Genomic DNA, 21,898 nt, shown 5'->3' on the forward strand with positions numbered 1-21,898 from the left:
ATGCATTAATTCAACCAAAAACTACAGTAAAGACCTTTATAATGTTACACAGATTTCATTCCAAATAAATGCTTTTCTTTTGAACTTTCTATTCATCAATGAAAAAAAAAATTCTGCTTGTGTCTGAGCATGTTTTGGACGTACCAGCTTGCCACAGAGAATCCCACAGGTCTCCACGGCCCGTGCTGTGTTGGCATCTGCTAGCTTTAAAAACCTTTGGCACAGCTCGGCAGGCACAAAGAGCTGCCGCAAGCCGTTTACCAGCGTACCTAAGAAAACACACAATCTCAACTTGATTACTGAACAATTGTAATATATGTAGGTCAGCAATGAATAAGGAAGTGCAAACTGAGAGGCCTCACTGTGTCCTGCACTGACTGGAACACTAGGCTTCAGTGAGCGGTCAAAAGCTGGGAGGGGTGAAGTTTGAGAGACATGGTCCGGGGTTCCTCCGGGGCTCGTCGGCGGTGAAAACGAGGCCTGCGGAGGTCCTTGTGCGTCAGGCACCAGGAGATCTCGGGGAGAGGTGGGCGACGCCGGGACGCTGAACTCCTGCACGATGCGCTGGCGCGCCTTCTCCAGCTGCTGCCTGCGGATCATCTCCTCAAAGGCACTGAACTGCTCCTGCTCGCGCTGCTGCTGCTGCTGCTCGGCCCGTATCTGCTTCTCGGCCTCCTGCTCCCGCTGCTTGGCCACTTCTCGAGCCTGGGCCTCATCCTCCGCTCGCTGCCAGGAGTCACACACCCGTCAATAAACACTATTACTTGAATTAGTTTGTAGGTATCATTTAAGAAAAATCTTCCCCTAAACGTTACCCACCTTTCGGACGAGATATTCGGCGTGTTCTTTTTCGTACTGCTTGAGAAGCAGCTTTTTTAGTTCCTCAGCTTTCGGAAAAGCAACTTCCTTTAATTTCTAGCATGGAAAATAAGGGATATTCAATAGCTTGAGATGCAAACGATTTGGCATGCTTTATGAAACTTTTAACTTTCCCCAGGAAGAGGAAAATCTCACCCTCATCGTTTCTTTCTTCTCAGGAATGTTGGCTGTTTTATATTCACGATGTTTAGGAAGTTTTTCAATAAACAACCTAAAGGGAAGTAAAACGCAGGATCATTATTGATTATCTTCAAAATATTACCATTCAATAATAATATTTATACATATTTATTATTTATATAATATGTTATAAAATGTAATTTTATTATATTAACTTACTTTAATTTTTATTAATATTATTTGTAATATATTTAGTTTTGATGTTTAATGTTTATTTATTTCCTAGTATATTAAGAAATGTATTTCTGGTAAATAAGATCACACAAATGGTTTTATGATTTTTTTTATGTTTTATGGTTTTATGAAATGTAATGGAATTTTTTAAATAAATGGAAGCAAAATAATAAGAAAATAGTCAAATAGTCAAATATTTTTATAATTAAAAAATAATCTATTTTTATGAGTATATTTATAGCAATAAAATGATACATGTGTGAACTTAAACCACAAAACCAGTCACAAGGGTCAATTTTTTTTTAATTGAGATCATTTGAAACTTTGATCATTTGATAGGACAATATTTGGCCGAGATACAACTATTTGAAAACCTGGAATCTGAGGGTGCAAAAAAATGAAAATATTGAGTTATTTTTAAGTTTAAAAATAACTCAACGCCTTTAAAGTTGTCCAAATGAAGTTCTTAGCCATGCATATTACTAATCAAAAATTAAGTTTTGATATATTTACGGCAGGAAATTTACAAAATATCTTCATGGAACATGATCTTTACTTAATATCCTAAAGTTTTTTTGGCATAAATAAAAAAATTGATAATTTTGACCCATACTGTGTATTGTTGGCTATTGCTACAAATATACCCGTGTGACTTATGACTGCTTTTGTGCTCCAGGGTCACAAATAATATACAGTACATAATAGGAATTATTTTATTTACTTTTGAAATCTATTTAATTTTGATGTGTATTCAATGTTTATTTCTAATTATTTATAATAAATAGCAAAATCACTCAAATCAGAGTTTTAAACTATCTACACATCCTAAATTTTGTTTTCGAAATAGGATTGCAAAAATGGCAAATCTCATCAAATGAATAGAACATAAAACTGATCAGCTTATATAACATTTAGTTTGACCTCCTAACAATGACGATCGATATTTTATGAAGGTTAAGCACCTCTTTTCACTTATCAGTAGCTGAAAAGGGGGGGGGAAATTTGACTTTAAAGGGGTCATATGATGCGATTTCAAGTTTTCCTTACTCTTTGGAGTGTTACAAGCTGATTGTGAATAGATAAGATCCCTGAAGTTGCAAAGACTAAAGTCTCAAAACCAAAGAGATATTCTTTATCAAAGTTAAAACTCTGCCACACCCCCTAAAACGGCTCGTTCTAACACGCCCCCACATATGTAGGTCACTATGTGGGAATATTTGCATAATGCGCCCAAATGTGCACGCAAAGAAAGGCGGCGTGGTTTCAGTAACCGCAGTTAGTGTTGATGCAGCCATGTCAGGGAGACGCTGTGTGTTTCTAGGCGAAAGCAAAAGCACTTTATAAAATAATGATCTTTAAAAAAGCATCATATGACCCCTTTAAGAGCTTAGGCCCTATTTTGTACGGTACTAATGGAAATTTTCCATCAGGAGAGTGAACAGTTTAATGAATCTGATATGTGCAATCAATAACCAACCTGCCAGGCATTTGGCACTTCCAGGCTGCTCTTGCTGTACTTACGTGATGTACTTATTGTAAAGAATGAATGCATGCTCAACATTCCCCTCCTCTGCATAGATGTTGGCCATTCGGATGATTTCCATCCCGGAGCGGAAGTACCGGCGTGGTGGCACATCCTCACTGACGTCCACAGTGCTGCCCAGCTTAATGAGAGCGCGGACCTTCTCCTCAGACGGCAGACTGGAGTCACTGTGCTCAGACATGATGGCTCCTGCCTGCAGATCAATAACACACTTTCAACATGCTGCACTGAGTTTACACTGTTTACTTTGGGTGGAGTTACTTCTATGTAAGGTAATGAAGTTGATACTCGAAAAGGGGGGTTCAAAAAGCATTTGGGAACTTTACAATGTCTGAAAGTAACTGCATTAGACATCAAAATATGAAATCAAGTGTTACTGTAAAATGCTAAAAAATTGTCTTTTCTCAGAACTGGAACAGGTGTTGTTGTTTTAAAATGAAATAAATGTCACTTGGTTTGATATTTTGTTTTCTAATTCATTTACTTTTATACATTGCTAATATGTCAAAATACTTTTTGGCGCCTTTATGTAATTTAAATTTGTACAATAATATGCACTCTATTTAAATAAGCTGACTTCACGATACTCGACTTTAAACTTTACCTTTAAATGAGTCTGGTGGCACCCATTATTGACAGGCCAACCACCAGCAACAAACAATGATAGCAAGATAATAGTCTCGCATGAAGGTAAAATAACTTTCCTACCTGATTTCACCGCGCTTCTTTACGCTTTCAAAGATGCTTTGATGTTTTTATCTCATATATTTTCGGCATATTTAGACATTGTGAAAACAAAGCTTGTAGTGTTCAGATTAACTGTGATATCATAACAGTTCCTGCATCGTATGGAAAGACCCCGCCCACTGCAGTCAGCTGACGGTGAAGTCATGCCTCATGTTGACCAATCGCGAAGCACTTCTACTGCGAGCATATTTTTAGAGCTTCGTGTTTCTATCGCTATGATGCTTGTATGTTCCTTCAGGATGATGAAACTCGAATTTATGTACCGTTACAATAGTATATTAATGCGGTTGCTTTGTAATTCTATTTTTACACAGAAAGACAGTGTTTTATATATATATATTTAACCAAAATATTGCCTGAAATTTGTTGCTAACTTCTATTTCGAGGTAAAATAGTATTTAAAAACAACAAAAAAAATCTTTAGATTTTTAAATAATGATGAAAATGGAAGATTCAAATTACACCAATGTTAGAAATGCAAGGTTAGTTATATTCTCTCTCTCTCTCTCTCTCTCTCTGTCTATATATATATATATATATCATTGTACTTGAGCATTATATTGTAAATTTTTAATGTCAAATAATTATTAAAATAACTTCATATAAATTAAAGATCTTTTTGTAATATTCCATAAAAAAAAACACAACCATTTTTGTTTTGTATATTTAAATTTTGCCCTCATCACAGTTGTGATGACAAGATATCTGCTACTTATTATTATAAAGTTTTCTAAAACCACAAGAAAAAGTTTGCATAATTACAAGCGATTGTGCAGATAAAACTTTTATTAGGTTGAACTCAACCTGGGTTCTCTCGGATCACTGAGTGAGAACATCTGATAGGTAGACTTGCAGCCTAAATAATAGATCACACACCAGCCAAAATATTTTATCAGATAAAAAAAGTATTATACAAAATGTGTAAAATATAATAAGATAATAAAACAACTGTAATTGCACTTGCAGTGGTGTTTAATATTTCACTTCATTTAAAACTAAAGGAAAGATAGATCAGCAGCAGTTATAGATTATGTGTGTGAATTATATTTGCTAGATAAAATGACCTACTAACAGATAACCATGATAAAACTTAGTAGTAATATTATTAGCTAGCAGAGTCTAATAAAACGGTCAACCTCTTTAGGAGACCAAATTCACTTACTCCCTTGAAGAAAAAGTACAGTTCCTCCACCGAGAGAATAATTTAACCATTGGACTAGCAGCTTGTGTTTAGAAAAAGCACAGTCCAGCAGTTTAGGTTGAAAATGTGAAGTCTCTTTGTTTCAGCGAGGAGTCCTATCTTTCGGACCTTTCCTGTGTCTATATCGAGGTTTTCGGTGAGGCCCTGGAGGTCTCGTGGATCCCCCTGGAGGCGTGTGTGGATTGTGGCATGGCTCAGGCTCACCAAACCTGTAGGAGGGAAGTGGAGGTGGATAATGTCCAAAGTGGAATCCTCTGACACTCTGGTTGGGAAAACAGGGTCTCACGCCCTGCGGTGGATGAGGAATCAAAGGCGGACGGAAGAACTGGTGCTCAGGTGGTCCGAACCAAGTCATGTTGCTCTGGTGAAACGGTCTGAGGAGAAATTGTGAGATTGAGTAAAGAGACAGCTTTCATCCAGGAAGAAAGACCAATTTGATATAATGTTGTCTAAAGATTTGAGCTTACAAAAACTGATTCTGGGGTTCCCTGTACCATTGGTGAGGTCCTTGTCCATTAAAAGGAGGATCGTGGTTATGCTGTTCCCTTCGATGATGATGATGATGATGAGGAGGAGGAGCATCATCTTGTGGCTCGTTTGCAAGTCCCTGGGTGGGTTCTTGGTCTGGTTCCTCCATTCCCTCATTACTGCACAAAAAAATTGCAAAGTTAATTGCAATTAGTTATCTTTTCTTTTTTTTTTTTAAATGGAACAGTTGATTGAACATTTAGACAAATTATAAAATAAAATCTAAAAAAGTCTGCATATGTGTATCATATTCGATACATTAGGGGGTTTTATGGCTCATATAGTAGAAGAACATAGTGAAAATATGAAACTCATAATCGAGGAGGAAAAAAAACTGAGCCCAAACTGAGCAAATATATATACAATTTGGTGAAGTTGCTGATATTTATATGGTCAAAAACATGAAATTCTGATAACCTGTAATGTTAATCACAGAGTTCTATGTAACTGCATAACTGAATACTTACATAAAATGCATATAAATATCACTTGTTGTCTTAGTAAGATGATATTAAATGCTTAGTTTTATGATCTATTGTGGGAGGCAAAACATATAATGCAATCCAATACAATGATGATTAAGAGATGAACAAACAAGCATTTCTTAAAGACTGATGATCATAATTGATAGTCACATTTTAACATGATTGGTGTATGAATACTCAAGTAACCACAAGTTGTTTCAGGCCAGCAAATGTTTATCTTGGATATTACAAACAATATAAAAGTTAATACGTTTACTTTTTAAAAATCAGTAAAGATTTCAAAGAAAAAAATAAGTGTACCATGACCTGAACATTTCTATAATGCTACTAAAAGGCCTTTTACTTGCTAAAAAGTTCTAAACCATGAGAAACAGACGGCAGAAGGCATGTAGTAGACTGTGCAGCAGTTTTAATCATGCTGATCATTTAGAGGCCTTAGAAATTCATGTATTAAATATAATACAGTGTGCTTTACGTGGCTCTAATGGCATGTAGAAAAGCTCACCTTCTCTTGGGCCCTGTCCTCAGGTCATCAAGATAATTCTGCCTCTCAACTGAGTGTCCCCTTGATTCATTGAATACTTGGAAGAAATCAGAGCATTCAAATACAAATACCTAAAAGCATGCAAATACATACAGTAAGTTTAAGTGAGCATACTTACAATTAATTGCTTTTTGGGGGTTCATCCCATCAACATCGATTAGGTATCTATGACACAATATTAAACAGTGACCACTGCTGGATGCACTAGCTCATCTGAAGACAAAGTTAAGGGATCACAAATATGGAAAATTTTACTCACCGACATATTAAATAGCCGGTGCGATTCAAACCATGCGTGCAATGAACACCAATCAGCTTATCTGTTTAAAAAAAGTAAAATAAAATAAAACGTGTAAATGTTGCAACCTAATTTACTTCTGTAATATGACATATTTCTCAGTGAAACGAGATATTAAACATTAGGATGGGTCGTTAAAATAAAAAAAAGGACAGCATTCAAAATGTTTGCATTTTGATGAGCATTATTTGTCTTTTGAATAACACGCATTGATGAATTGTTCACTATACAACCAGGAACATGTACTGCTGTTTAAAAATAATAAAAAAAATAAATTAATGTTTTTATTCAGCAAGGATGCATTCAATTAATCAAAAGTGACATTTATCATGTTACAAAAGATATCAATTTCTAATAAAAGCTGTTATTTTGAACTTTCTATTCATCAAGGAATCCTGAAATCCATAAAAATATTAAGCAGCACAACTGTTTTCAACATTAATAATAATAATAATAATACATTTTTTGAGCATCAAATCAGCATGTTTGAAGAACGATTTCTGAAGGATCATGCGATACTGAAGACTGGAGTAATGATCCTGAAAATTCAGCTTTACCATCACAGGAATAAATTATATTTAATACAGTTATTATAATGGTTAATACAGTTTTTACTGTATTTTTGATTAAATAAATGCAGTCTTGGTGAGCATAATAGTCTTTTTTCATAAACATTTTAAAAATCTTACCAGCCCCATACCTTTGAATGGTTGTGAATGAAAGTAATTTCTGATTTCACCTTAATTTAATTAACTATAACTTACCATTGTTTTCATTCTCACGCAGAAAATGTCTGACGGCCTTCTTGAAGCTGAGAATCGTGGCATCGTTTGGCACTTCATGCCCTGCTGTGAAGATCTTCAGGTGGTACAATGCGTTTGGCAAATCCTGACACAAACACAATCACACAATTAGAGACAATCAGTACAACCACGTCCCTCCACCCTGACAAAAACTCATCAACTCCTATCTCGTTAAGCTGGATTCTCCAGCAGGGAGGAGATGCTTACACATTCATGATGAGAAAATATGATTAGCTATTTATTTAGTCTTCAATTCCTACCTCTACTTTGTAATAGCGAGTTGTGAAGGTCAGATCAATGATGAGACCCAGTTCTTGTCCTTCCTTCTCCAACATATGCACAAGATCAAACGGTCCAAAGGCTTCTGATTGCGTTAAATGATATCTGAAAGACTACAACAGAAAGCACTGGAATTAAATCTAAGCTCTCACGCACATTTCAAACAGGTGGAGGATTTGTCAATGTCTTCAAACCGGTTTTAAGGGGACTTTAAAGGCGATGAAGCGAGTTCCAGGGATCCGTTTACCCACTGCTGTATAGTCTGTCCATCTAAAGGAGACACACAACTTTAGCAAACAATCCTTGAAGCTTAACTTCAGTTAATGAACCTTATGAAACAAGTCAAATGATAAAAACTAACCTGTCAGGAACGGCATTTTTCTTTTTTGCAGGCATGTCTTCACAGCAGCTGCTTGACCCATACACTTTTGCAAAACACATGTCTGATTACATTCCATACGTGACTGACATAACCGTAAGCAGAATTCGTACAAACTCTAAAACACGAACTATTTGAGAGTTAACGTACATATAAGAATCAGACACTGGTTTAGTTTCACTTTTAGCCATTACCAAAACAAACTTAATTTAACAGATATTTTGGCTTAAACAGTCCCTTTTAAGCGTGTTCACGCCCCGTATGCCATCACAACAGATATAATAATTAAATACAATAAAGAATAACGCATTTTACTGAAAAGTAAACCACTACCTCTGTAAGATTCCCTCACTTCCGGGTTACGTTACCGACACAAGCTCCAGCTGACGTAATTCATCTGCTGGGAACTGCGCGCTCTGCTGCCGCGCTCAGGCCGGGAGGTGAACCTGCAACCAGTGTTGCCAACTTAGCAATTTTGTTGCTAGATTTAGCAACTTTTTCTTCCAAAAGCACCTAGCAGCAAATTTAGCTATTTTTTTTTAATTTATTTGGCAACATTTAGCAACTTTTGATAAGTGACTCAAACGATAAAAAGGCACACGTTTTCCATCTAAATTACACAAAAAGAGGAAACCAAAGGTGCCTAGCAGTACACAATTCTCATGAATTAAGTTGGCTGCTATTAGCAATTGTTTAATTTAATAATAATAATAATAATTGAATAATTGTTCATTTATGATACACCTTGTTAGTAGCTTGTACTTGAGTTTGTTGATCAGTTAGTGCACGGTAAGAAAAATATCTAGAAAAATGAAAAAGGTAGTAATTTTCCAGGACATTATCCGTTATCCATTGTAACCCTGTAACCCGAAAACACAAAATACAATGCGTAATTTAAAATGTAGGTAAAAAAATGTGTGAATAATAATTACGGAAAATTCCTTCATTTTAATAGATTTTGCCCTATTTTTACAGACTTTTCTTAGAGTGTAGCATACGAACTACTAATACACTGCTTAAATCTATAATCGTACAGAATGAGTAGTTTTACTAGCTAATAAAAATAAACTTAAATTGTAATTGTTAAAAAATGTGAAAGTGTTAAATAATTCAATGTTGTATTTAAAATTAGTTATTTATATTTTAATATTATATTATGCATTTATATTATTTTATAAACACATCTAAATTAACATATTTACATTTTTTTTTTGCTGAGATTTGATGCAGTGACACAATTTTGCATCGTGATTACACAATGACGTCACCGCGCAATGACATCGCGTCATTTAGCAACTTTTAGCAACAAATCAATCTTCCTTTAGCAACTTCCCCTGAAAATTAGTTGGCAACACTGCCTGCAACCCGACCACAACTGAAACGCTTGCACGGTCACTCGTATGGAAGCCCGTTTCCGCCACTGAATAAAAAATAAAAGAGGTAATTGCGACTTTTTATCTCACAATTCTGACTTTTTTCTCAGAACTGCGAAATGTATTTCCTTGTAAAATGTACTTCAATAATCTTTTTTTCTTTGAAAACAGTGTGCCTATAAACAGATTTATTTCCAAAAATAATAATAATAATAGTAGTAATAAACTACCCTGAAGCGTAAATACCTAAAAAAACACCTGAAAGGTTTATTCTCTTTTACGTTGGCAGACATTGTATAATCACAAGAGGTGATGACACAAAGATGTCGCCTAGAAGCGGCATTCTCCATAAAGGGGAAATGACTTCATGCAAATAAGTCAAGTCAAGTCAAGTCACCTTTATTTATATAGCGCTTTTAACAATACAGATTGTGTCAAAGCAACTGAACAGCATTAATTAGGAAAATAGTGTGTCAATAATGCAAAATGACAATAGTAAACACTCATTTTTCAGTTAAAGACAGTTCATCATTCAATTCAGTGATGTCATCATGCAGCTGGACGATAAGGGCTGGACTAGAGTATAAAGTATGTAGACGGACTCCTAATAATATGTTTAATTTATATAGCGCCTTTCCCGAGCTCAAGGACGCTCTACAAGGTACACCAAAGCAGCAAATACTGATTACAAAGAAACTAGAACTGAGCCCTGGGGAACACCCTGTTTGAGCAAAAGTGAGATGAAGTATTGCCTATCTGTGAGATATGAGGAGAACCAGGATAATGCAGAACCTGAGATGCCAACCTCTGCAAGGCGAGATAGTAATATCTTATGACAAACAGTATCAAAAGCTGAGCTGAGGTCAAGTAATAAAAGGATTGATAAACTGCCTGAGTCTCCAGAAAGTAATAGATCATTGACAACCTTTACTAGAGCAGTTTCCGTACTGTGCCGTGAGCGAAAACCAGACTGAAAAATATCAGAGATTGTTCCTAAGAGAACTCATCCATCTTATTCTGACACGATTTGATTGCATTAAAATTCAGAGTTTGACAGAAGAGAATACCATGTCTTTTTGTAATTTTCCTTTCACTGCTGACAAGACTGTGAAGAACAGGGCGTCGATAGTGTCTGTGGAGAACTTCTATCCAGGTGAAGATCTGAGCAAGAGAAACGGCGTGAAGAGAGACAATCGAAGACTTCACAAAATCCTCAGCAAGCTCGGCTTCTCTGTGGACATCAGAATAGACATGTAATGCCAAGCCAGCAGAGGGCGCCCTCACCCGAGTACTGACTGTGTTCCACTCCCTCTGCTTCCTCTACACTCATTTCCTGTTTGGTTCCTTTATAGCCAGAGACTGTGCTCATGCTCATCGCGAAGTATTGCCAGTTAAACCTGCCTTACCAAGCGTTCTCTATTGTGATTCTGATTGCCTGTTCAGTGTATGATTCTGCCTGTTTACCGACCTAACGTTTACCTGGATTATTCCCCTTGCTTAGTTTGCCTGATCGGACGGATGTGTGTGTTTGGACCTTTTGCCTGCCTGTTCACTTTAGCCTTCTGGATTGCCCCTGTAAGTGTTGTTACATTGGATTGTCATTCTGGTTTCGACCTTCTGCCTGCCTTGACGTTCCTGTTCACTGAAACTGTCCTCAATAAACTCCCGCACATGGATTCAGACTCCGCCTCAGCGTCCTCATTACAGAATACTTCGCCTCCAATGAATCCAGCGTAAGTTTCTAACCTGCAAACAGCATTTGCCTACCAAAGTGAGATATTAAAAGGGCTACCGGGAACAACTCATAAACCTTCAAGCAGTTAATGAACATCTAACTCATTACATCCAATCCAGGTGTTTGAATATCCCGCAGGGGGCAAGAGCATTTCTAATCAGATATTAAATATCTCACAAGGTAATCGCACCGTTGCTGAGTATGCGGTAGAATTCAGAACAATCGCCGCTCAAAGTGGATTTAATGATACTTCTCTTAAGGCAATCTTTCAGCAAAGCCTGAACCTCGAACTGCAATCTGAACTTGTTTGTAAAGGAGAGGGTCTATCTTTTTCTGACTTTGTAACGCTAACCATTAAGATTGATAACCTGATGAGACAAGTCCCGAAAAGAAGAAGAGTTAGAGGATTCCATCATGAGCCACTAAGTCCCTCTCAGCTGTTAACTCCAACCGACGGCAACGAACCCGGTACCTCCAGATTATCTGAGGAGGAAAGAACATTCGTGGTCGAGATAGACGCCTCAGATTGTGGAATCGGAGCCGTACTCTCCCAACGCCATGGCCAACCAGGCAGGCTGTTTCCATGTGCATTTTTCTCACGAAAGCTAACAGCAGCTGAACGTAATTATGACGTGGGGAACAAGGAACTTCTCTCCATGAAAGCAGCCATCGAGGAATGGAGACACTGGCTAGAGGGAGCAGTTCATCCTTTTCAAGTCATTACTGATCATAAGAATCTTGAATATATAAAAAGTGCCAAACGTCTCAACCCACGCCAAGCTCGATGGTCCTTGTTTTTCACCCGCTTCCAATTTACAGTCACATACAGACCGGGCAGTAAGAACAGCAAGGCAGATGACCTGTTCACTTTAGCCTTCTGGATTGCCCCTGTAAGTGTTGTTACATTGGATTGTCATTCTGGTTTCGACCTTCTGCCTGCCTTGACGTTACTGTTCACTGAAACTGTCCTCAATAAACTCCCGCACATGGATTCAGACTCCGCCTCAGCGTCCTCATTACAGGACATGAATGCAGATGAGATCTATAAAGCATTTAAAGCAGGTAATGTGAGCCCATCATGATGTACTGATGTTTTCCCTAATAAATAAAATCTAAATGTGTTGTTTCATATCTGCAGTGATATTTCATGTTATGTGATAAGACCTCCTCTAAAAACATGACTTAAGTTCATGTTTAACAGTAAATTATCAGCAAACAAATTTATCTCTAACATGACTTCTTTTTAACCCAGTATTGTTGTTGTAAAGTCTAGTTGAAAAACAATTAGATTATTTTATTTATACAAGGAAAAATATATTGTATGGATGAGAATTATATTTTATGAGTTTGATTCCATGAGTCAATGGGTTTGCACGGAAGAGATTTTACCATTATGTCCTGATATTATAATGACAGTTATGACTGCAGATTTTTAGGGTAACAACAGAAATGGAACTTGCACAAACCATTAAGAATACGCACTAACTCTGCCCTCCATCCTCAGAGAGCAAGAAGACAGTCAAAGACTGTTTTGTGGGCGTCATATGCAGTCATGGTGAGGAGGGTGTTGTGTTTGGCGCTGACGGATGTGCTGTGAAACTGGCTGAGATCTACAGCTACTTTGGAGACCCGTCAATGGCAGACAAGAGCAAACTCTTTCTGATCCAGGTATATTTTCTGAAAACTTTCTCAGACAAAACTTTTTACTCCTATTCTTGCATAAGATCCTGTACTGTACTTCAGCAAATATCGATGGCTGTGTTGATATTGCATTCCACTTTAGAATTCCTTTGACTCTCTGGTACTGCTCAACCATTTAAAGCCTAAAAATGTTGCGTTTTGAATTTTACTTTTTTTTTTTTTTTTTATTCATCCGAATGGTGACGTTTGTGGCAATTGTAATGTGAACACAAAAATTTGTGGACATGATTTGAAAAAAACTTTACTTTTCACATGACCACCATAGGAAATGAAAGGGAAATACGAAATATACAGCATTTTTTGGGGTTTCCCTCTGTTTATTGCATGGCTACTCATCAAATAAGTCCATGCATGGATGTTAAATGTTGATTTGTGTTGATATTATTTCATAATTGTAACTATATTTTTCTTAAAGCTAGTAACTGAATGTTTATGAGTATCCCATCTTTCTGCTCTTCAGGCTTGTCGAGGGCATGGGTTGGATGAAGGTGAGGAGGTGGAGGCCGACTCTTCGTTCTCAGAGGAAGAGGATGGCATGTCTGAGCTCTTTTCCATCCCTATTGACACAGCAGTCATGTACGCCACATCTCCAGGTGTGATTTATGAACTCCATCACATTGTTTGCATAGTTCGTAAAGTCACAAACTCTTCAGTTCTTCACTCACGTTCATTTGTTTTATAGGTTATGGTGCATTCATGCATCCTCTGGGCTCGGAGTTGATTCAAACCTTTTGTAAATTGCTAGAAGAGGAAGGAGGTCCGGATCTGGAGATCACAAGACTCCTGACTCGAATAAACTTCCAGGTGGCCTACAACTTTGAATCCAGAGGGAAACTGTTGGGCGGCAAGAAACAGATGCCGTGCTTTGTGACCCGCTTTACCAGAGAGGTTTTCCCGTTCAGAAAGATGGCAGCAGCAGAAGATTTGAGCTTGACCTTTGCAGCCACGCAGCTTATCGATGAACCCAATCGATCACGGAAGAGCTCCATCAGCTGAACAGAGACGGACTGGAAGAATATGTGGAGAAACTGATTCATGTTAGATATCACATTATCTCATTTCTGTCAGGACCACTATCGTCAAAGATGATTGACAATTAGCATACAGTTTGGATTGGCGGTATGGTTCTGTTCTGGGCAAGAACTCCCTGTGCCTCCATGCAGCCTAGCATGGATGAGAGCAGGGAGAGCAGCAATAACCCCCAGGGTAAACAGAACAGAACTAACATAAATGTATTACAGATATTGTTAAAGTTCAATCATTTTATGTATACATTTTAGAATTAGTCTGATTCAAGGAGAATCAGAAGGCTGAATCCCGACTGACAGAGGAGGAGTTGGGGATGGAGGAGGTTAATTAGCTATTGAGCAATGCAAAAACTGCTGATAATACTGAGGGACCTTATATATGAATGCTTAGATAAGTGTCGTATTCCCATAGGTAAATGGGGATCAGCTGAGAGTCAGCTGATGTGAGCTTGACTAACGTGACCTGCCAGAACTAACGCTACGCTTGATTTTGATGAGATAACATAGCATCACGTAAAGTCGCACGTGTAATAGGAAGTGAGGTGTTGGGAAACGTGCAGGATGTGACTTGTTTCATAGTGCTGTGTTTGCTACTTCCTTTTATGTGTTTCCCTAAAGTAAAACAATCATTTTTTGTTTTATTTGAGAGTATTGAAAAAAAAAAAGTTTTTTTAAATGTAAAAAAATATATTTATATATAAATCTTGAAAGTGTTAAGTGTTTATCTGTACTATATGTGACATTCAAATAAAACCTAAACTGGACGATCCTTGAAGCTCAATGTCTTACTAAATTCAAAATCAATCTGTATGAAATCTGTTGCAACAGCATATTAATGATGAAACGCCATTTCTGGGAAACACTCGTGTAATCATAATCCTGATCCTGATCGAATTTGAAACTAAAGTCATGCCCAGGTTTCTGTGTCTCAGGTTACGTCATATTCATACCTTGCCCTTGGTATATTTACTGTACTTCAATGTGTGAGTGTTTATTACACGCTCTGTACTTTTGCAAGTGCTCATATGATGCGAGTTGACAGCCAATCCAGACACGCAGGATTTCAACATGGCCTGTTGGTCACAAACACTAACGCCAGGTTCCATTTAACTGTGTGTAGAGTGTTGACTATTATGTGTGCTTATTAAATGAATGTCTGGTATGTGAATAAGACACTGACATGCAGTAAAGTATCTAGTGATTCTCCACCTACCGGAACTACCAGAATGACACTGCAATACTTATCTCTGAGCATCTTAACCGGAGAGACGTGCATCATTTTACTGAACTGAAGAACTTCTTGACATGAAGGACCAGAACGCACTGTACCAAGAGTACTTTATCAAGAATAACAGACGTCGATGCTAACAAGCAATCTGCATGAAGTCTGCTTACGGTTTTACATTCATAAAGTCAAGTCAAGTCAAGTCACCTTTATTTATATAGCGCTTTTAACAATACAGATTGTGTCAAAGCAACTGAACAGCATTAATTAGGAAAATAGTGTCAATAATGCAAAATGACAATAGTAAACAAATTTTTCAGTTAAAGACAGTTCATCATTGAATTCAGTGATGTCAACATCCAGCTCAGTTTAAATAGTATCTTTGCAATCAAGTCAACGGTATCGCTGGAAATGAAGTGTCCCCAACTAAGCAAGCCAGAGGCGACAAAGGATAAACAGGTACTGATAAACATCAACTTCTGTGGGAAGAACACGACTGCAGAAATAATTTGTTGCTTACACAATGCTGAGTTGTAAATCATGCTGTCTGTCTACTGTGTACATGCATATCTACCCTTCCGTGGTACAAATAAAGGTGTGCGATCTCACCCTGAAAGCTTTTGTGATTTCTCTAAAATGGTAAAGCAAGCAGAAACGAATATATTCAACTTCTATTTTGTGGCACAATGAACAGAGATCAGCAAATCTGATATAATATATATAATCTCCCTCTCTCTCTCTCTCTCTCTCTCTCTCTATATATATATATAAATAAGTAGTGTTATTTTAATGTAAAACTTCAATTATATATAATGTAAACACTAATCATATACAATTTTAATTTATGTCTGGATGTTTAATAAATACATCTGAAATATATTATTTACTGAAAGAAAATCTATTTTCCTTTTTTAAATTTTTTACTATTAATTTTGTTGCGATGCACTTTCCTTACATTCTCAGTTACCGACAAACCATTGCAGGTTAGTTGGAAGATAAATACACCTACAAATGTAGAAAATTGCCTGCTAAAGCTGAAGCTTCTGATTTGTCAAGGAATTGGAATGTTGCATAGATCAGACTGATGACACAGAAAACGCTGGGAGGAAACTCCATATAGGGCATGACAGACAGAAAAAATGAGAATCATAAATGCTGTACTCATCAATTATATGACATTCAGACAGACTCATAAAGTAGGCTCTCCTTATTCTCACACAGTTTGTGACTGCATTACACCTCAGAAGAGAAGGAAAGATGATGTCTTGTAAATTTCCTTTGACAGCAAACAAGAGAATGAAGAACAGGGCGTTGATCGTGTCTGTGGAGAACTTCTATCCAGGTGTGGGTCTGAACAAGAGGAATGGTGCGAAGAGAGACACTCGAAGACTTCACAAAATCCTCAGCAAGCTCGGCTTCTCTGTGGACATCAGAATGGACATCGAAAAAGATGAGATCTACGAAGCATTTAAAGCAGGTAAGATATTTAGTCTAATAATTAAAATAAAAAAAAATATTTCTTTCCAAGCAGACTTCATGTTTCACATCTGCAATGCTTTTTTTTTTCTTTTTTCTCGAGTTTCTTAAAAACACGTTACATAAGGTAATTTATTGGTGCCAAAGTCCCATGCTTGTTAATAACACTGTCCTCATTTATCAGCAAGCATTATTAAACACAATTTATCTCTGGCACAAACTCTTTTAAAATAACTCGATTTTAATATACAAAGAAATTAAGATTTGTGTTGGGTTTTGAGGATGTTGCTATCATCAGAAATGAATGAGTGAATCATATGAGCAATACAACTACTAGTTGATGACAAAGTCACACAGACTCAAATCTGAACACGATACGCACTATGAATGAAACAGATCGTGACCTCAAACAATGACAGCTTATTAGACACGCATGCAGAATTGTCTATTATATTTAATTACACATCACTAACTTTAATGAATTCTATGCCCTCCATCCTCAGAGAGCAAGAAGACGGTCAAAGACTGTTTTGTGGGCGTCATATCCAGTCATGGTGAGGAGGGTGTTGTGTTTGGCGCTGACGGATGTGCTGTGAAACTGGCTGAGATCTACAGCTACTTTGGAGACCCGTCAATGGCAGACAAGAGCAAACTCTTTCTGATCCAGGTACATTTTGTGAAAACTTTCTCACAGCCAAAGCGTTTTTACTCCTATTCTTGCATAATCCTATACTGTACTTCAGCAAATATCGATGGCTGTGTTGATATTGCATTCCACTTTAGAATTCCTTTGACTCTCTGGTACTGCTCAACCATTTAAAACCTAAAAATGTTGCGTTTTGAATTTTTTTTTTATTCATCCGAATGGTGACGTTTGTGGCCATTGTAATGTGAACACACAAAAAATTGTGGACATGATTTGCTAGAAAAAGTAAAAGTAAAAGTAAAACTTTACTTTTCACATGACCACCGTAGAAAATGAAAGGGAAATACAAAATATACAGCATTTTTTTGGGTTTCCCTCTGTTTATTGCATGGCTACTCATCAAATAAGTCCATGCATGGATGTTAAATGTTGATTTGAGTTGATATTATTTCATAATTTTAACTATATTTTTCTTAAAGCTAGTAACCGAATGTTTATGATTATCCCATCTTTCTGCTCTTCAGGCTTGTCGAGGGCATGGGTTGGATGAAGGTGTGGAGGTGGAGGCCGACTCTTCGTTCTCAGAGGAAGAGGATGGCATGTCTGAGCTCTTTTCCATCCCTATTGACACAGCAGTCATGTACGCCACATCTCCAGGTGTGATTTATGAACTCCATCACATTGTTTGCATAGTTCGTAAAGTCACAAACTCTTCAGTTCTTCACTCACGTTCATTTGTTTTATAGGTTATGGTGCATTCATGCATCCTCTGGGCTCGGAGTTGATTCAAACCTTTTGTAAATTGCTAGAAGAGGAAGGAGGTCCGGATCTGGAGATCACAAGACTCCTGACTCGAATAAACTTCCAGGTGGCCTACAACTTTGAATCCAGAGGGAAACTGTTGGGCGGCAAGAAACAGATGCCGTGCTTTGTGACCCGCTTTACCAGAGAGGTTTTCCCGTTCAGAAAGATGGCAGCAGCAGAAGATTTGAGCTTGACCTTTGCAGCCACGCAGCTTATCGATGAACCCAATCGATCACGGAAGAGCTCCATCAGCTGAACAGAGACGGACTGGAAGAATATGTGGAGAAACTGATTCATGTTTACTCTTCTAAAGCATCTCTCAATGGATCTCACAGGAGACTGATAATGAATCAAGTGAGTCATGTTACGTAAAGTTTCATGTCCAGCAGGAAGTGAGCGGTTGCGAAAGTTGCACAATGTGACATTACGTGCTTTTTTAGTGCTCCATTTATGTGTCATGTGTTTTTGCTATTGCTACCTCATTATGCATATAACCTACTTATTCTCTATATACACTACTCTTCAAAAGTTTGAGGTCATTAAAAATTTGTAATGCTTTTGAAAGAAGTCTCATGCTGACCAAGGCTACATTTATTTGATCAAAAATACAACATAAAACGTAATATTGCTAAATATAATTTCTATTTAAATAGCGGTTTTCTATCACATGATCTTAATTTATGTTAATAAATTGACCTAAATTAGAACAACGCAACTAAAATGTATAAAATAAAAATATCAAGCAATTGTGTCTAGTGTCAAAAACACAACATTTACATAAGGTTTGATGCAACTGTCATTTGATTGTATTCCTGATGATTTCAGAGAAAACTAACGTGATAATGTTGACCATATGCTTTTTGAGTTTAAAATAAAACTGAAAGAAAGGTTCAGCTGCCTGTGACTCATATTAAGTTATAGTAGTCACACTTTGCCCCCGACTTATTTACTGTAATTGAAGGTGTGTACAGGATTGCACATGACTGAATGAAATCACATGAATGAATGTGGAGTGACAGCAGATCCAGACAAGCAGGATTTCATCAGTGCACACGGCCTGCTGAGCACAAATGCTGATGCCACAATCCATAGGAATATATTTCACTCAAGAGCACTGAAGGGTTTTTGCTCATTTGAATTAACACAGATGACCAGCTTTTTTTTATGCTCGAAGAGTTAATTGTTTTTAGTTATGATAATTGCAACAAAAATCTAGCGTAGTGTTAGTTCTGGCAGGTCACGTTAGTCAAGCTCGCATCAGCTGACTCTCAGCTGATCCCCATCAACCTATGGGAATACGACACCTATCTAAGTATTCATATATAAGGTCCCACAGTATTATCAGCAGTTTTCGCATTGCTCAATAGCTAATTACCCTTCTCCATCCCCAGCTCCTCCTCTGTCAGTCAGGGTTCAGCCTTCTGATTCTCCTTTGAATCAGACTAATTCTAAAATGTGTACAAAACATTATTGAACTTTAACGATATCTGCAATACATTTATGTTGGTTCTGTTCTGTTTACCCTGGGTGGGGTTATTGCTGCTCTCCCTGCTCTCATCCATGCTAGGCTGCATGGAGGCACAGGGAGTTCTTGCCCAGAACGGAACCATACCGCCAATCCAAACTGTATGCTAGTTGTCAATCATCTTTGACCATAGTGGTCCTGACAGAAAACAAGTTAAGATGTATTCTGGCTTAATCTTCTCACGAGCAATGTAGTCCTACACATACAATATAAACCTGAACTGACTGCTGTAGGTGCCAATTGTGACAATTTACCCCGTGACATCATGCCACGCAACACAAAAAGTGTGCTCAATTAACTGTATATTTCATTTTGGGCAACAACGGCGAAAATGTTCAACTTTTTTTTTTTTTGTAGCCAAGACTTACAGGTTTGTGTCTATACAGAAAAAGAAATGAGCAAAACAAACCTACCGGGAGAAACATTCCAGGGAGTGTGTGACAACTAGCCCCGGTTTCCTCTTTATATTGGGCTTCAGAGAGTGACTCAAAGCAAGAGCGTTGCAAAGGGATAGAAGACAACATCGCCATCTACTGGCAGGACGCATTTAGCTCGACTGACCAAGAGTGACAGACACTAATATGATATTTATGTCTGCCACTAGGGGGCGGTGTCCGTAATATGAATTTCTCATGTTACAATACCACACGGTCCAAATTTGACTGGTTTCAAATTTTCTTGTTGGATCCAAACATTTATGTATGTATGTATAGCCTATGTATGTGTGTAGGCTAGTCATTTATTCAAAGCTTGTGTTCAAAGCTTAATCACTTATACAATTTCATAGATTAATAACATTCTAGATTTTGTTTTTTAAATTTAATATTTAATTTTCGTTCACATCTGACACATTAAATTAAATTAAATGATTAGAATACACAATCAGGGTATCTTCCGTCCATTCCAAATCCGTTTTCAATTAAAAAACAGAAAACGAAAAATGTAATCGTTTTTCAATTTATTATTACATAATTGTTACAGATTCTAAGCATATATAGTCATATATGAAATAAATTAAAAGTCATACTTTGTTGTTTTTTTCTCGCTATGTAGTGGGTTACTGCCACGTGGAAGTAAACAAACATTATGAGACATGGTAGGCTATATCAAACGTAGCCTATTTATCATAAACCGTGGTTTTTCCATCTGATAGTGATACCATCACTAAATCACATAACTATAGCTACCCACAAAACTAAATCAAGGAGCCAATTTCAGAACATAAAACATAGCTTTGCGAAACAGTGACTGAATGCTACTTAAGCCATTCTTAGCACCTCAAGTGTGTCTTGGTGAACCGTCCCTTCGTCTGGAATGTGATTTTAACTCACCACAACAACCACAATTGAACTGTCCTGGTCATCTTGAAATTATGGGCTTCAGCAGTTTACTTGAGAGCAGACCATGAGCAATGCTATTTGGCATCCTTACACAGTTAGGGCTGCTCTGTACTTGCTCCAAATTTTGTGTAAATATATGCTGCATAACAGCCAGACAAAATTATGCCTGCTCTCCTCAGGCCCTGGTATAAAGGCATCCAGTTAAAATTGCTGTGTAAAGACACCTAACTGCCTGGACATCAGAAGATAAACAAGTGATAGGCAGAGCTGGGTAGTACCTGATTACATGTAATCTGGATTACATTACATTTTTAATTAGATTACATTTTAAAATACTCGCAATCAGAATACAGTTACTTTTTTATTGATTACATGATTACATATAATTCACTCAATAGCAATAAATTATTCAGAATTTATCGATTCTCCCTAATTCTACTTTTTCATCTTTTAAATGTTCCTAGCCTACCACTTATATACACTCAGAAAGTCTTCCAGGTCTCTGACATTGGTTAATGGTCAAATGACATGCAGATAAACAGTAAGTTTTTTAGTAAGTGTTTTGATCGATGTTATATTACAATGATTTATTTTAATTGGACATTTTTATGATTTAATTATTAGCTTTTCATTAAACTCACAACCCCCCTGCAGTTATTTACGAACCCCAGTTTGGGAAACATTGATGTAATGTTAATGCACTTCACGTTGTTAATTACAACAAATGGAATATATTTTCATACTCTTTGCATTTTTATATCAATATGGTACAAAATTCAATCTACCCAGGTTAAAAAAGTACACTTCCATAAGTGCTCTATTTCCGCGCACTAATTTTTTTTACTAAAAATGATTCTTTACTTCTTAAGATAAATTAAGATCAACTAAGTGTACTCAACTGTGCTATTTTGGGACACCATGAATATGAAATAAAACCCGCTTTTAACATACCATCTCTGTATTTTTAAAAAATGTATTTAGTTACCACTTGTAGTAGCCTACACT

The 21,898-nt window shown here is 37.1% G+C and overlaps 4 protein-coding genes across 6 annotated transcripts in view; 2 read left to right on the top strand and 2 right to left on the bottom strand.

Moving 5' to 3' along the window:
• LOC107689905 (STAM-binding protein-like A) overlaps nucleotides 1-3,630 on the bottom strand; it is a 5,742-nt gene extending 2,112 nt beyond the window's left edge. Inside the window, exons 1-6 of one of the 2 annotated variants that reach the window (XM_016488087.1) lie at nucleotides 3,485-3,630; nucleotides 2,755-2,969; nucleotides 1,015-1,090; nucleotides 820-915; nucleotides 363-726; nucleotides 145-269 (exon numbers count right to left, since the gene is read on the bottom strand). In XM_016488087.1, coding sequence (XP_016343573.1) covers nucleotides 145-269; nucleotides 363-726; nucleotides 820-915; nucleotides 1,015-1,090; nucleotides 2,755-2,957 — 864 coding nt within the window. In that variant the 5' untranslated portion in view covers nucleotides 2,958-2,969; nucleotides 3,485-3,630. Of the gene's footprint in view, nucleotides 1-144; nucleotides 270-362; nucleotides 727-819; nucleotides 916-1,014; nucleotides 1,091-2,754; nucleotides 2,970-3,380; nucleotides 3,403-3,484 lie in introns of those variants that run through there. The other variant, XM_016488093.1, reaches the window with a different exon arrangement.
• A 933-nt stretch (nucleotides 3,631-4,563) lies between these two features.
• On the bottom strand, nucleotides 4,564-8,472 carry LOC107689237 (RNA/RNP complex-1-interacting phosphatase-like). 2 transcript variants are annotated; one of them, XM_016487184.1, is made up of 10 exons: nucleotides 8,374-8,472; nucleotides 8,023-8,086; nucleotides 7,856-7,931; nucleotides 7,643-7,774; nucleotides 7,344-7,467; nucleotides 6,541-6,601; nucleotides 6,400-6,446; nucleotides 6,243-6,318; nucleotides 5,192-5,371; nucleotides 4,564-5,098 (listed from the first exon to the last, which is right to left on the bottom strand). In XM_016487184.1, exons 2-10 carry the CDS (start codon nucleotides 8,055-8,057, stop codon nucleotides 4,807-4,809), a joined length of 1,023 nt encoding a protein of 340 aa, XP_016342670.1. In that variant the 5' UTR covers nucleotides 8,058-8,086; nucleotides 8,374-8,472; the 3' UTR covers nucleotides 4,564-4,806. The 2 variants fall into 2 exon arrangements, with proteins under 2 accessions (XP_016342670.1, XP_016342663.1); XM_016487177.1 differs by lacking the exon at nucleotides 8,374-8,472 and having other exon boundaries at nucleotides 8,023-8,196.
• Nucleotides 8,473-10,481: 2,009 nt separating this feature from the next.
• On the top strand, nucleotides 10,482-13,859 carry LOC107689777 (caspase-7-like). The gene is made up of 5 exons (XM_016487924.1): nucleotides 10,482-10,664; nucleotides 12,174-12,210; nucleotides 12,653-12,816; nucleotides 13,310-13,442; nucleotides 13,532-13,859. The coding sequence occupies exons 1-5, from the start codon at nucleotides 10,482-10,484 to the stop codon at nucleotides 13,843-13,845; spliced, it is 831 nt and encodes a 276-aa protein (XP_016343410.1). The 3' UTR covers nucleotides 13,846-13,859.
• Nucleotides 13,860-16,032: 2,173 nt separating this feature from the next.
• Nucleotides 16,033-18,565, top strand: LOC107689250 (caspase-3-like). Its single transcript, XM_016487194.1, has 4 exons — nucleotides 16,033-16,579; nucleotides 17,082-17,245; nucleotides 17,749-17,881; nucleotides 17,971-18,565. Exons 1-4 carry the CDS (start codon nucleotides 16,360-16,362, stop codon nucleotides 18,282-18,284), a joined length of 831 nt encoding a protein of 276 aa, XP_016342680.1. The 5' UTR covers nucleotides 16,033-16,359; the 3' UTR covers nucleotides 18,285-18,565.
• The last annotated feature ends 3,333 nt before the right edge of the window (nucleotides 18,566-21,898 follow it).

The sequence above is a fragment of the Sinocyclocheilus anshuiensis genome, unplaced genomic scaffold (assembly GCF_001515605.1).
Source record: "Sinocyclocheilus anshuiensis isolate Anshui unplaced genomic scaffold, SAMN03320099.WGS_v1.1 scaffold393, whole genome shotgun sequence".
NCBI lineage: Eukaryota > Metazoa > Chordata > Actinopteri > Cypriniformes > Cyprinidae > Sinocyclocheilus > Sinocyclocheilus anshuiensis.

Bases quoted from the DNA above. Each gene is read 5' to 3' on its own strand.
- LOC107689250 (XM_016487194.1), top strand. From the start codon at position 16,360: ATGATGTCTTGTAAATTTCCTTTGACAGCAAACAAGAGAATGAAGAAC. The intron at 17,246-17,748 runs GTACATTTTGTG...TCTGCTCTTCAG, and splicing joins GCAAACTCTTTCTGATCCAG to GCTTGTCGAGGGCATGGGTT. The intron at 17,882-17,970 runs GTGTGATTTATG...TTTGTTTTATAG, and splicing joins CATGTACGCCACATCTCCAG to GTTATGGTGCATTCATGCAT.
- LOC107689777 (XM_016487924.1), top strand. From the start codon at position 10,482: ATGTCTTTTTGTAATTTTCCTTTCACTGCTGACAAGACTGTGAAGAAC. The intron at 12,211-12,652 runs GTAATGTGAGCC...CTCCATCCTCAG, and splicing joins CTATAAAGCATTTAAAGCAG to AGAGCAAGAAGACAGTCAAA. The intron at 13,443-13,531 runs GTGTGATTTATG...TTTGTTTTATAG, and splicing joins CATGTACGCCACATCTCCAG to GTTATGGTGCATTCATGCAT.
- LOC107689237 (XM_016487177.1), bottom strand. From the start codon at position 8,102: ATGTGTTTTGCAAAAGTGTATGGGTCAAGCAGCTGCTGTGAAGACATG. The intron at 7,468-7,642 runs GTAGGAATTGAA...TGTTTGTGTCAG, and splicing joins CTCGCTATTACAAAGTAGAG to GATTTGCCAAACGCATTGTA. The intron at 6,447-6,540 runs GTGAGTAAAATT...ATTGTGTCATAG, and splicing joins ACCGGCTATTTAATATGTCG to ATACCTAATCGATGTTGATG.